Source organism: Empidonax traillii, unplaced genomic scaffold (assembly GCF_003031625.1).
Source record: "Empidonax traillii isolate 1590-97213 ecotype Southwest subspecies unplaced genomic scaffold, ASM303162v1 scaffold1515:size97631, whole genome shotgun sequence".
NCBI lineage: Eukaryota > Metazoa > Chordata > Aves > Passeriformes > Tyrannidae > Empidonax > Empidonax traillii.
Genome location: NW_020956708.1, coordinates 41244 through 54422, shown reverse-complemented (window position 1 = coordinate 54422; position 13179 = coordinate 41244). Strand labels below are relative to the sequence as shown.

Sequence of the window (13179 nt, the reverse complement as noted above, 5' to 3'; positions counted from 1 at the left end):
CTAGGCACTTCAGGATCTGTGTGAGCTCTATCTTTAAATGAGTCTTACTGAATTGCAGCTGTAGCTACTCATTATGGCTTGGGTAGGGCCAGTAGTAGGAGGATTGGATGCAGAGGCAGCTGCCTGCAGAGGGGAGATAAAATCATAGAATCATGTAGGTTGGGAAAGACCTTTAACTTCATTGTGCCCAATTGTTAACCCAGCACTACCAAGTCCACCACTGAACCATGATGGTAGGTTTCAAACAAGATCTGTCTTCGGTGAATTGGGAATGCAGCTGGGGAAGGTGAAAATTAGATGTCCCCCAGAGTCAACAGCGTGATGATAGCTCTTCCATTCTCTCTAGGCTAAACCATGTTTTTTCCCTTCACTGGAGATTTCATATCAGTGCCTAATTTTGAATCAATTTCTTCCCAGAATCTTTTCTTCTAGAAAGACTACTACTTAATATATCAAGGTGAATTGTGCAAGATGCTGAAAAAACCCAAAAGTCCAAAAATCCAGTTTTACCATGCCTTCTTTTTTTCTGCACACCTGCATATACACATTCACACTATACAAATGCTTTGTCAGTGAACATCTTGCTTCTCAGCAGTTCTAGTTTAAGTGCCTTGTCTCTTTGCAATGCTGGTACTCCTGATTTTATATCTGATCTAACCAGACCCAGGTGATCTCTCTGGGGCATTGGGACAGAGCTGTGCTAGAATTTTGTGTGCTATTTGAAGGATCACATGTGCAAAGCTACACAATAATTTGTCAGCAGAGCATTATGTTGCATTGGCACACCATGAAAGGCCAGCAGGATACCTCAGTATTGTCATGTTTATTTTTCTTCATTGCTACTTACCTCTTTCTTCATTCTTATTTAATTCTTACTTACATCCTACCTTTGGGATGACAATGAGACATTACATGAGGTCAGCAGGCAGCAATTTGCTGTGTATTTCAAAGCTTGGGTATTGTGGGAAGATGAAGCTTGGAGAATGAGTTGGATGGCAATACAGATGGAATACTGAGTGCAAAAGAGACCCCCGGTTTAGGAGGAGTATGTAACATGGAGCCATGTCTGTGCCATTGCTCTCCCTTCATCTCCTTGTTTTCTGTCCATCTTTCTACTTACCTACAAAAGCTGGTGGAGACTGAGGAGACATTTGGCAAGGCATTGTTCTCCTAGTTATCACTAGATTTGATGGTCTCTCTCCTTGTAATACATCTCCCAAGAGAGCAGGTTGTTGAGGGTCCTGCTAGTTCAGGAATTCTGCATTGGAGACTTTGCTTCACAGTCCACTCTAGAAGGCTGTGGTCTTGAGCCATATTGGCATCCTGTCTGCACATAGGTGACAGCTAAATGGAGGGCTTTTGGTATGTTCTCCGTGTATTTGGGTTGGGCCGCTGAATTAACAAAATAACCCATTTTCAGTGTGTGCCACATGCTTTCAACTCCCATTGTGGGCAGCCTTGACAATATGCTGCGCAGTGTGGAAGTTCTAAATGGAGTTTGATGTTCTTTGCAGAGAATTGCTCTGCTGTATAATTGTGATAGCACACAATTAGAAGCTGCTTTATATCAGCTTGGGTAGCTCCTGGAAACTGCTTCCCTTAATAATTTTCGGTAGTCTCAGGGTTTGTTTTTCCTGTGTTTGTCTTCCCGTAATATGGGCAAAAGATAGGAAGAAAATGAGCTGGGACTTAAGAATCCCAGTACAAACTTCAGAGGGAGGGCGAGAGGTTACTCATTAGTGGATCTTTCATCTGGGTTCATGCTGGGTCATGAAGTCAGGGGTCAGGAAGTGAATGGGGATTCGTTCACAGCTGATGTCTTGTATAATATTTCAGAAGAGTGTATTAATTGTCACAGCTTAGACTGGGAGTCTGGGCAGAGGCATTCAGCTCCTCAGGAGTTGGAGAGCAGTGGCATTTAGGTTTCCCCGGGGTGATGCCCTGCGGGTATGGCCTGCATCTGGCAGCTCTGCTGATACCTGCTTCCTTGGCCTGGGGAGAGCAGCAGATGCACTTGTGTTCACACCCAAATCCAGCTCCAACAGAGTTAGGGAAAAGAATGGTAGAAGTACCTTATTCAAAACTCAGAGTAGCCTCAAAGATATATTTGTAGCCACAATATTGTAATATAATATATATATATATATTTAGGGTAGGTGGGTTTTTTTTTTCATTTTAGCATGTAGAAGCCTAATCTTAGATCTCATTTAATACTCTCCTTGTTTTCTTTTTACTGTTCAAGCCATTTTGGTGCTGGAGGGAACAATATGAAGCCCAATATAAGAAAAGCCCTGGGGTTGCTATACCTATCTATAGAAGTAGGATCAGAGTCATGCTTTGCCTGGTTTGACCTATGGGAGCTTCAAAACAAGCTCAACAGAGCTTGTGTTTTTTGGTAGCTCCCCAGGGAGTGCTTGCAGAGGACTAGGCTGGCTTTTGAGCAAGACCTCCTCTATGAGTGTGAAGCTGGCACCTTTCAGAAGGCGGATGGATGGCAGAGGGAAACGCTTCAACACACACCTGTAGGCAGTCCCTGAGTTATCCTTACAGGTATTCTGATCTCGTTCCCACTCACTGCAAGTTTTGTGATTACTTCCTTTGCACTCCCCTTGCGTACCCATTTAGGGTAGTATATGGTTCTTGTTCATTTTCCCTGGCCACTGGAAGGGAGGATGTGACCCAATGGGTATGTGAACAGACTGCCAACACTCTTCAGCTGTTTCGTCCCCCAAGTTCTCCCATCAACGTTAATGCAGCCAGCAGGTGTTCAGATGATGTGTCCCATCGTTACTGCATCTCTGAAGGAATGCCTTTGTCCCAGATGAAGTGAAGAAGCTTGACCTGAGGGGACGTATTTGTTCTGGGAGCCAGCAGCACCCACACTACTGGCTTCAACTGTTGTAGGTTTGTAATCTTCGTAGAAGCAGGGGAGAAAACACATCCTCAACTTAAGGTGTATTTAAAATGCTGCTATTTCTTCCTGATTTTGTGGCCGTGCTAGAAAGTCATTACACATGGATTTATTTTTCTTTATCTCTTGGATTATCATTGGCTTCCTTCCTTCCTGGATGAATTTATCCAGTGTTCTGATTGCAGCTCCTTTTTTTTTTTTATCACCTCCTGTCTATGTGGCTTAAGATTTTGTATGTTTAACATAACTGAGCTGAGTATTTTGCAGTAGTTGACAGTGAAGATAATTTTCCACTGATTGATGGAGTGGTTGCGGTGAATATTTTTTCAGTTTACTTGCTTTGGCTATTTGCTCTTTTGGTTGCAGACCTGCTTTTTTTAATTTGTCCTTGTAATTATTTTCTCCTTTTTTTGCCCTGGTATTTTATTTCAGTTTTGCAACTGAGCCACGTATTAATCTGACTTTGGAGAAGGGAAATGAAGACCACACTTTAGCTTTTGAGAAACTTCCACAGAGATTCAGACAGCTGGTCAAAGATAAATCCAATATGCAAACAGGGTCATGGATATCTTAATTAAAAGGCCACGATTCTCTTTTGATACAAAAGCACAAGGTCAGCACCCACAGAGTGTGCCATTTAAAATACCGGGGCATCAAATATTTCTTCAGTTTCTTTCTTTGGACTGGACTTGGAATTTGATGGTAAGGTAGTAGTTATTTCTGGGCTCATGCACAGCCAACAACATCAAGGAAAGAGACAAAAATATTTTAGATAGGTTTTTAAGGGAAAGTGATATTACATGGTTTTTAAACAAAAAAAAGGTCTGTGACCTTCTCTGGGACCATCATTGTCCTACAGGGGCTGATCATTAGAATGAGCAAGTCATCATCTTTCCAGTGATGAACTGCTTTTTTCTGTGTGCATGAGGCTTCGGGGAGAGAGGAGTGAGTTTGATATGCCTGGAATGTGGTGATCAAACTAGGAAAAAATTTTTAAGGCTTTCCGTGAACTAGGAAAAATTAATATTTTTATTGAAACATCTTTAATTCGGTTGTTAAGAGCAATTGTATTTCAGTGTGCTAACTGGCTGACACTCACACAAGTTTTAAAGCATTTTATGTTGAAATTACATCTGCTGAAAGACTTAACCCAAAGCCTGAATCCTGCATGAGTCACACAGTGCTATTTTGAATAGTTCTGCACATATTCTTCCTCAACAATAGGAGGATTTTCCCCTAGTTATTACTGAAATAGGAAATTTTTCAATATAAAATAGGTGTTAACAGAGATTTACATTAGAATGATGTTGATTTGTAATATAAAATAGTTTGGGTTATTTTAGTGCAAGTGTCTACATATACCAGCTGCTATGGCATGTTAATCAATTTTTGAAAAGTAACTCTTTTAGAAGTTGTATAGACAAACCCTGGGTGCTTGCCTGAAGAAAGAAAGATGTTTAATTTAAATATTAGACACCAGTTGAGATGATTAATTCTTAATGAAGTCAATGAAAAAATTATTTTCCTTGTATTCCCTGGAAGACCCTTTCAAAAGCTTTGCTTTCCAAAGCTTTCCAAACTTTTCTTTTTTCCCCTGTGCGTGTGGCACAGGATGTGACTTGGTTCACAGCAGGTAGCTTCATTAGTTGGCATTTCTGGTATAATATCCAGCTGTGGAAAGCTTATAAAATATTGGTATTTAGGTCATCTTAATTAGGCCTTGAAATAAAGATTTAAGATAAACTGGAATAATTGCACATACTTCACTGCGGCTGAGCTTCTTCAGTGAAAAGAGGGAGTGATTCCCAGACAGTATGAATTGATTTCAACAGAGTTTCTTCAAATCCGCCTCTTTGGTGCTTCTTTGATGGTGCAGGGAGTTGAACTGATTAAAACTAATAATTCTGGGGTGAGGTGAAAAATGTGGCAGTTTTTAGCTATGTTAGGTGCTGGGCTGGATATCCTTGGTCTCACTATGCCAGTCCAGGGAGAGGATTTGGCTGCGGCAGTCCCCATTTATATCACTGCAGGGTTCTGTGTGACCCATCCTTCTTCACTGATTTGTGGGGGATTATCTGCTTGCTTGCTTCCTTCCTTCCTGGATGAATTTATTCAGAGTTATGCTTATGTTATGCACTAGTTGAGAGGGAGCTCAGGTGTCAGTGCTCCTGTCCCAAGCTTGGGATGAACAAAGAACTTCCCCCACCATCCTTTATGCAGACTCACTTGCCATGTTAGATACCCAAAATACTGCAAAATCACCACCAGTGAAAATCAGTGTGAGGTCTTTCGTGCCCAGAGGGGTGGCAGTGATTTCCTTCCGGCCTGGGTTGCATTTGAGGTTAACAAGAAAATCAGGAGGCAGCATCCCTGGTGCTGGATTTGAGAAGTTAAGACCAGCAAAGGAAGCCAGAGGAATTTTAACAGTCAGAAGTCAACTGGATGACCACCTGATGAAATACAGTTGTGTGTGTTTCTGCCAACCAGCACATCTGCCTTAACAACAGGCGCCAGTGTAGGGTCTTCAAACCCATGTCTGCCAAGTCATCGGCAATGAAATGGAGGATGGGGCATAATTTTGGGCAAGGAGAGGCTTGGAAGAGGGTTATAGTGGCGGCTGGAATATGCATCTGGTGTTGTACAAGCGCCTGGCATCTCACAGGCATCTAGAGGAAATACAGTGTGACTAATTTGATAAATTTAATAGGAAGAAGGTGGCAAGGTTGTACTGTTGTTTATCTCTCTTTGACTATCAACATGCCAAGTACGCTTTTGGCACTGTAACACCACAAGATGGGAGGGTGCCATTATTTAAGTGTGTTATTAAGCTAATGACGTATAAAGAGGTATTAAAAAGCCGACAGCTATCATCTGCTGCATCAGTACTGCTGGTAGCTGAAACTTCCAACTTTTGCTTATGGATCAGTGAAACTGAAAATGGAGTGGGAGCTACTCCTGCTCTGAATCGCTCCCTGTAAGAGCATTCCTGTGTCCTCTCTGACTGTGGATGGAGCCAAGGGAGCACCCATAGATGCAGGTGACAAATGTTTAGTCTCCTCTTGCTTGTCTATGCCAGCACATTCTGAAACACAGATTTTATATTTCCTTAGCATTTTGAAGGTGTATCCTATCTTGCACCAGGTCTTCTAAAATCCTAGTTTAGACAAAGCTTGAGGGGATTTAGGTTTGCATATTTTCCTAAGAGGATAAAGCTTCACACTTAGTTGATCTATAAATTGTTTGAGATTTTTTTTTATGATTTTCTAAGTACACAAAAAGCCACATACATATTCAAATTGTCCTGAAATCTGTTGTCTGGGGGTTAGTGATAGAAATCTATTGAATTATATTTGAATTAATAGCAAACTGAATCACTGAACCTCAGTAAGATATTTTGAACTGAAAAACATTTTGGTAATCAGATTTGCAGCACGACTGCAGGAACAGTTGTAGCAGCACAACTGAAGGGGCAGGGGAATTGCAAGAAGGATTAGAAACTGCTTACACTGGCATCAGAGAAAACAAATTATTGTGAAAATACAGCCCAGGAATAAATTAATGAGCATGCTTCCAAGCATAGGAGTGCTCATAATGCTCTGGAAACCTCTTTGCTTGCAGATCAAGGGAGTAAGGCAGCTTAGTGGGAATTGGGCAAAAAATAATAGTAGTGTACAAATACTTTTATCATTTAAGTTCATACTCATTAAATCACTAGTGTGGTGCTGTATGCCTCAGCAGTGGCCCCAGGGAGTGATGGGTGCTGGCATTCCTCCTGCCAGCCAGGTGCTGGGGCACGGTGCCCTGGCACTGCTGGCTGTTGCAGCTGTTTAACACCCATCGACAGCGGAGTAGTTTTCATGATTGCCAGCTTAATTTTTCTTCAGGCGTCTGCAGGTGGGCTGTATCTTACACATGCATTTTTGGTATTTACAGTGTTGTTTGGAGGGCTGGGTGCAGTTCCTTGTTTTGTGCTCCTGTCAGGGTGTTTAAAGGTTGTGGAGCAGCAATTCCTACTAAAATCAAGCCTGTACTGGGGCTTCTTCCCTGCCTGCTAGAACAGTTGGAAAAACTTGTAATGCTAAGATTTTCATACTTCATTTCACTGAAGGTGGAGGAAGGATCTGACTCAGCCATAGGAAAATGGTTTAAAACAGAACTAAACTCACCTGTGCTGCTCACAGGGATGGCCAGAGCTTCTTTCTAAACTGCTGGTTTGTACTCAGTGCTGGCAGCACTGTTGTCTTCCATCTCTCTGCAGGCACTCCTCACAGGAGTGATGAGCTTAACATCACTGTGGCATTTATCTCGTAAAATGGGCAAGGGGCAAAGAGAAGTGGGGCAGCGTGAACAACAGGCAATCTCCGTAGATCTACATCTGCAATATTTTATCAAAGCACTGTATTTGTAGCATTGCAAGCTGTACCACAGCACATGTGGAAATGGTGTTAGGTGGGTGTTAAACCCTTGACAGAAGGGAGAAGGAGGTGAGGAGGAGCTATTGTGAAGTTTCAACTTCTATCTTGCTGTAGAAGCTTGTATGGAGTACGTTTGCTTCTGGTTAGAATCAAATAGATTAAGATAAGCAGAAGGGAACAAAATTTATTAATATCCAGAGGTATGGCTTGGCTAGTGAAGGCTAGTTTGTGATCTTTCCTTAATCTCTCTGAGACTCTCTGAGGACTTTCTCGTGCTCTCTAATCAGTGGTGATGTTTTGTGTTCTGTTTCCTCTGCAGACGTCGGCTGATCTCCCAGCGATCTTCTCTGGAGACTCTGGAGGACATCGAGGAAAATGCCCCACTGAGGAGGTAATTTTATTTACTCTCTCTCTCTGGCTTCTTGTCTGTAAAGCATATGCATGGACAGACTTGCTGTCCCCTCCCCCTGTTGAAAAGTAGCTGGGTCTTCACATTAAGACGTTCTTCGTAGTGAGTAAAAGTGTTGAAACCTCTCAAGCCCTGCGAGGTTGCAGATGATATGAATTACACATTCCCTGGCTTTAGGTCATTAACAAAAAGTCAGTATTTAAGTGAAATGTCAGGAATTAAAATGTCAGATCTGATGAATAGAAAAGTGTAGTTGTTACCAATATGAATGCCTAGTCCCTAACGTATGTGGTACGTTTAAAAAGTAAGTACAGATGGTTAATTATAGGGAGGTTTTTGAAGGCTGGTATTTTTAGTATTTTTATTTTTTATGGATTTTTATTGTTTGTTCTCTCAGCACATGCAATCCTATTTTGGTTACCAGTATTAATGTCTGCATGTTGCCTGGTAGGTTTGTGACTGCTACCCCCCTAATAAATCTACCCTCATCCTTATTATATCAGCAGCTTCAGTGCGGTTTTGTTTCTGCATCTGGGAGACCACAGCTTACTTCTCTGGGGACCACAGTAATTAGTCAGTAGGCAATCCTCTAGGGTAATGGAAAATGGAGCAACTGCTTAACAGTTCAGAAACTGGCTGGTCAGTAATCTGACCAATGCATGGAATGCTTCCAGGTCAGCTGTTCAGCAAGACAGCAGCCTAAGTTTGACTGTCTCTTTATCTCAGGACCTGTAATTCAGCTGGTTTAAATAGGTGTTTAGCCTATAGTCTTGTTTATCCACATGCAGATTGGCTGTCTCTCCCTACCTCGAAGCAAAGACTTAATAGCAGAGGCTGTACCAATTGGCCTACTACCAAGGCTTGATTATTTTTTACAAAGCTTACTGTTGCATGCTTACTAGCATGTTATGAAGTGTTCTCGTAAGTAATTCAAACATGTATAATTGGCAAAAGATAGAAACAAAGTATGGTTTGCCAGGCAGTATTTTTACTTGCTAATTTGCAGAATTGGTGGTAGAATCTTTTTCTTGCTGGTATTTTCCTGTGAAGAAACTGACAAGACTAATTGCAATCAGAGGGTGAGGGAATCTCAAGGATTTTACTAACAGGAGGAAAGCAGAAAAGCCAAAGCGATGTGGTCCTCCCTCTTGGGGTATACCCATACATCGTGGTGGTGTTTGGGTACAGCAACAAGGACTGGCAGTTCCTGGTGGCTTGGGACCAGTGGTCTGTGGTTTCAGTCCAACAAAAGGACCTTTCGGGCTTGAGAAGCTGCTGAACTCTGCCTATGCAGAGGAGAGGATGGAAAAATAGTTTGGGAAAGCTTAACGCGGAGGGACTGTACTCATCCCATACTCTGTGCTGGCAGAGGATGCTTGTCCCTGAGCTCCCATGGAGGACGAAGCAACCTCGGTCGAGCAGCCCTGGCTGTGCAGGGAGCACAGGAGTTGCATTATCTGCAGTGCCTGCGCGTTGTGCCCGTGCCTTGCAACAAAACAACACTGAGATGAAACAGAGAAAGCTTTCACATGCGCTGTGGTTTCAGCTGATTAGAAAGAGGCAAGGGGGGAGGGAGGGAGGAAAGGATATTGCTGTTTGTCTCCTCTCTCCTCCCTCTGGCAATTTCTTTCTGTAACTGCAATTTATAAAGTGCATTCAGATGTAAAATAGATTTAAGGCTTAATGTTTTGAAGCGTGATTATTTTTTTCCGAGATAATTTATTTTCAGTTGTTTTGCATACTATCAGGGACATGAAAAGTAATATTTAGAATTAAAAGCAAGTAGGAATTATTCTTGACAATGGGAGATTTTAAACCTTTCTAAAATTAAAACAAGAAAGAACTTTCCTTAATGGCTCCTTTATCAATAGCTGAGGATGTTACAAAAGTGTGGGTGTTGATGCAAGTGGAAAAATTGTGTATTTACCAGGTTTTGGCTTAGTTTAATTTTTTTCCCTCTGAAAGCTTGAGCTAAGCTGTCACGGCAGATTACAGGAAGTTTTACTTTGCTGAGATTTTTTTATAATTTTTTTTTTTTTTATGAAGGGAGGGGGACGGTGGCTTTTCTTATTATTATTTTAAATATTTTGTTTGAGCTGTCATGTTTCCAGACTTATTGTCTTTATTGTTCTTGCTGATTCCTAACACAGGGTGACTTGAATCATTTGTCTCGTCTTTCCTTCCTGCTTTTGTGCAGACTTCTTGGCTGCACAGCAGGGAACTGAGTACTTGTACTTTTTTCTTTCTCTCCCACCCCCTCCACCCCCCGCAACTGATTTATTTTTCAGATGTCGGACACTCTCAGGATCACCCAGACCAAAGAACTTTAAGAAGGTTCATTTTATCAAGAACATGCGGCAACACGATACCAGAAATGGCAGGTACTGTGCATGCAAAGGCTGCTTCTGCAAGGCCATCCGTGGGGCACGAGGGAAGGGGCGGGATCAGCATCCCTGTGTGAGAGCACAGCGTGCCATTGCCACTCACCACATACATACTGATGGCCTCTAACACAGCCTGTGAAGGTGCAGGCTGCAGTGCACACTCCTTCCTCGAGGGAAGTGCATACCAATGGAAGTGCTATAGCCTGTAGATCTTAAGACCTGTGTCTCCTTAACGCAAATAACCTGCATAAAAGGAAAATCGGTGGTGCTCTTGGAGTAAACTAGGCATAGTCTGGTTGCGTTTCTTTGAGGGTGTTGTCACATTCTAAGTGTGAGAGTTGGCACACAGACGAACCAGCCTGGACCAGGCTTAGCAATGGTTCAATGCTACTTCAGCTGCATCTGTTAGTGGATACAAAGTGCCGGTTGGTAAATGCACAACCAGGGATGCTCATGGCAAGGTGAGGCGTGGGATCCTGGTTTTCATGGCCGGTATAGGCAGAGAGGCTTCCAGATAATGTGTGAGGTGTGCAGCTGTGGCTGCAGCACACCCCAAGCTGGGACATGGACTGCCCAGGTTACAGCCACAGGCACGAGTGGGACCTGTACAGCAGGGATTGGCTGGGACTTCACTTACTGCAAAGGCATGGTGTTCCCATCAGCAAAATGGATTCTTTATTGCAGTATCATCCAGCTCAGAAGTGAAACTAGCTCCTCCCTGCTTGTAAAGGAGATACCTGCCCTCTCTGATTTTCCAAAGACAGTTTCTCCATGTGCCACATGATTTTTTTTTTTTATTCTTGTTCTTCCAAACCTGAAGAGGTTTGAGCTAGGCCACCTGAAGAGGTTGCATGTAGACTAAACTAGCCCATGGAGAGTTTACTCTTGCACGTACCTGTTCTCATGAAACTGCCATGGCTGTGAGCCGTGTATGTTCTGGTGGACCGATCTGTGCCTGTGGCCTTTGACTTCCATCAAACATGGCACCATGTCAGTAGAAATTCTGACATTGCATTAAACTACAGGTTTTATGAATTGAATTCTGGTAGGTGTTACTTGGGTCAAGAACAATTTTCTTCACTTTTAGTCTCACACATACAGTTAAATGCAGAGCAAGGTAGTAATAACATAAATGTTGCAGAAGGTGGCCCTGAGAGATTTTAGAAACAGCTTTTAGAAACAGCTTTTAGAAACAGCTTTTGTATCGAACAGACACAGAACTATTGACTAGACTATTGTCTGAGTAGCAGCTGACTATTGTCTTTACAACAAATACATGTGGAATCAAATACTGAAAAGCAGACCTCTAATTTTAGTCCATTTTGTGCATAAGTAAATGTATGCTCTTGGAATTTCTTACAGCAAAAAATACTTATAAGGGATTATACAAATTCCACAGAGAATGAGTAATTTCTGAGTTGTGTATATAAAATCTATGCATAAACTTGATAGAAATACTACCTGCAAAAGAATGAATATTTGATTCGTCAACTCTTTTCTCCGTGTTTTGTAAAAAAGTATTTGTAGCATATATGCAACATTTTATCTTAATTCACAGATCAGTCATTATGCCTGACAATATAACTGAGTATTTTTCTTATTAAGAAAACAGTGAGGAAGCTTCTGTTATTCAACTGGCTTCTTATCTTTATCAGCAGACATGGTTTTCCAGAATATTTCCACAATCGTAATAAAGATCTCTTTATGTACAATACAGATACAATAAGACACAGTTTTGGAAATAGCTTTTGTCCTATGGTTGTAGAGCCACAATGATATTAGCTGAAAATAAAATACAAAGTTAACACTTTGTGTCACTCCTATGTCTAGCAGTAAGTAAGCTGATCCCAAACTCTGTTTTTCTAAGGGATCTGGATGCAGTTGCAGTCACTGAAGTTAATAGGCATTCTGGATGAAAAGGACCTCTAGAAATTTAGGTGGACCTGCTTTATGTGTTCATCATAAAATCAACAGTGTTTCTGAGTACCTTAAGACCTTTAAAGCTGGTGTCCTCCCCAGTTTCCTGTGACACAGAGAAGCACAAGTATTGCAATGGATAGAAAACCCTCCTGAGGCTCCTTTCCGTGCCTGAAACCTTGTCCCAGAGGGCTCACGCATGGTTGTGCAGGACACAGGTTCTGAGCTAGGCTGGAGTCAGGCTCTCTGAGCTCTCTGCAAAACCCCTGACTGACCCTTCTGTCATAGCATGTCAACCTTTCACTTAACTTGAGGGACCAGCTTTGAAGACATCTACACTGAATATATTTTTGGGCAGTGAATTCGGTGACTGGGCTTTAAAATAGTTAGCATGTAATTGTTTCATTGGCTTGTGACTGTGAGTGTCACAGCAAAGAAAACTGTGGTGTGGGTGATAGCTCAGGGCTTCTCTCTCTATTAACTGCCCTTACTTGCAGCTCTCAACCTGTAAAGTGATGTGTCCTTTTCCTGCGGCACTGAGAGCTCTTCACCTCTCAGCCTTGTAGATGACACATGTGGAGCGACGATGCTCTGAGTCCAGCCTTTGTCAGTCTGTCAGCAAGGCAGGATTAGCTGTAGTTGAAATAAGAGTTCAGCTATTTAGCACAGAGAAAAAACACCTATACTGAGGCCAGAGCTTATCAGCTAGTCCTTGTAAAGCTTCCTGTTGATAGCTCTGTGCACTGGTTAAACCGGTTTCTTTGGATTTGTAGGATGTGGCTTATTAAAGGAGGTAGAAAATTAGGTTTCCTAGGCTGTATTATCAAAGCAGTCTTGTAAAATAGCACAAAATAAACTTTCCCATGCAAAGACAAAGATAAGTCAACCATAGCACACAAACTAGCACAGGCAGTCACCAGCATGTGGTTTTACCCGCTTCACTCAGCAGGTTTGTTGGTGATATCCCCCATAAACTCTGAAGCAAAAGAGTAGCAAAAACAAGCCACCTAAACAGCAACCTGAGCCGGCTGAACAAACATTTAATGGTGAAAACAGGACAAAAACATTTCTACAGTTATCGTATAGAGCAAATATAAAAAGCAGTAAAACAATGTTCCTCTCCCACTCCCCATGCCATTGCTT

At 42.1% G+C, this 13179-nt stretch overlaps 1 protein-coding gene across 1 annotated transcript in view; it reads left to right on the top strand.

The window, feature by feature from the left end:
- Positions 1 to 13179, top strand: part of CABLES1 (Cdk5 and Abl enzyme substrate 1) — a 76289-nt gene that overhangs the window by 29729 nt on the left and 33381 nt on the right. The window contains exons 2-3 of the mRNA XM_027907655.1: positions 7646 to 7717; positions 10024 to 10116. Coding sequence (XP_027763456.1) covers positions 7646 to 7717; positions 10024 to 10116 — 165 coding nt within the window. The remainder of the gene's footprint in view (positions 1 to 7645; positions 7718 to 10023; positions 10117 to 13179) is intronic.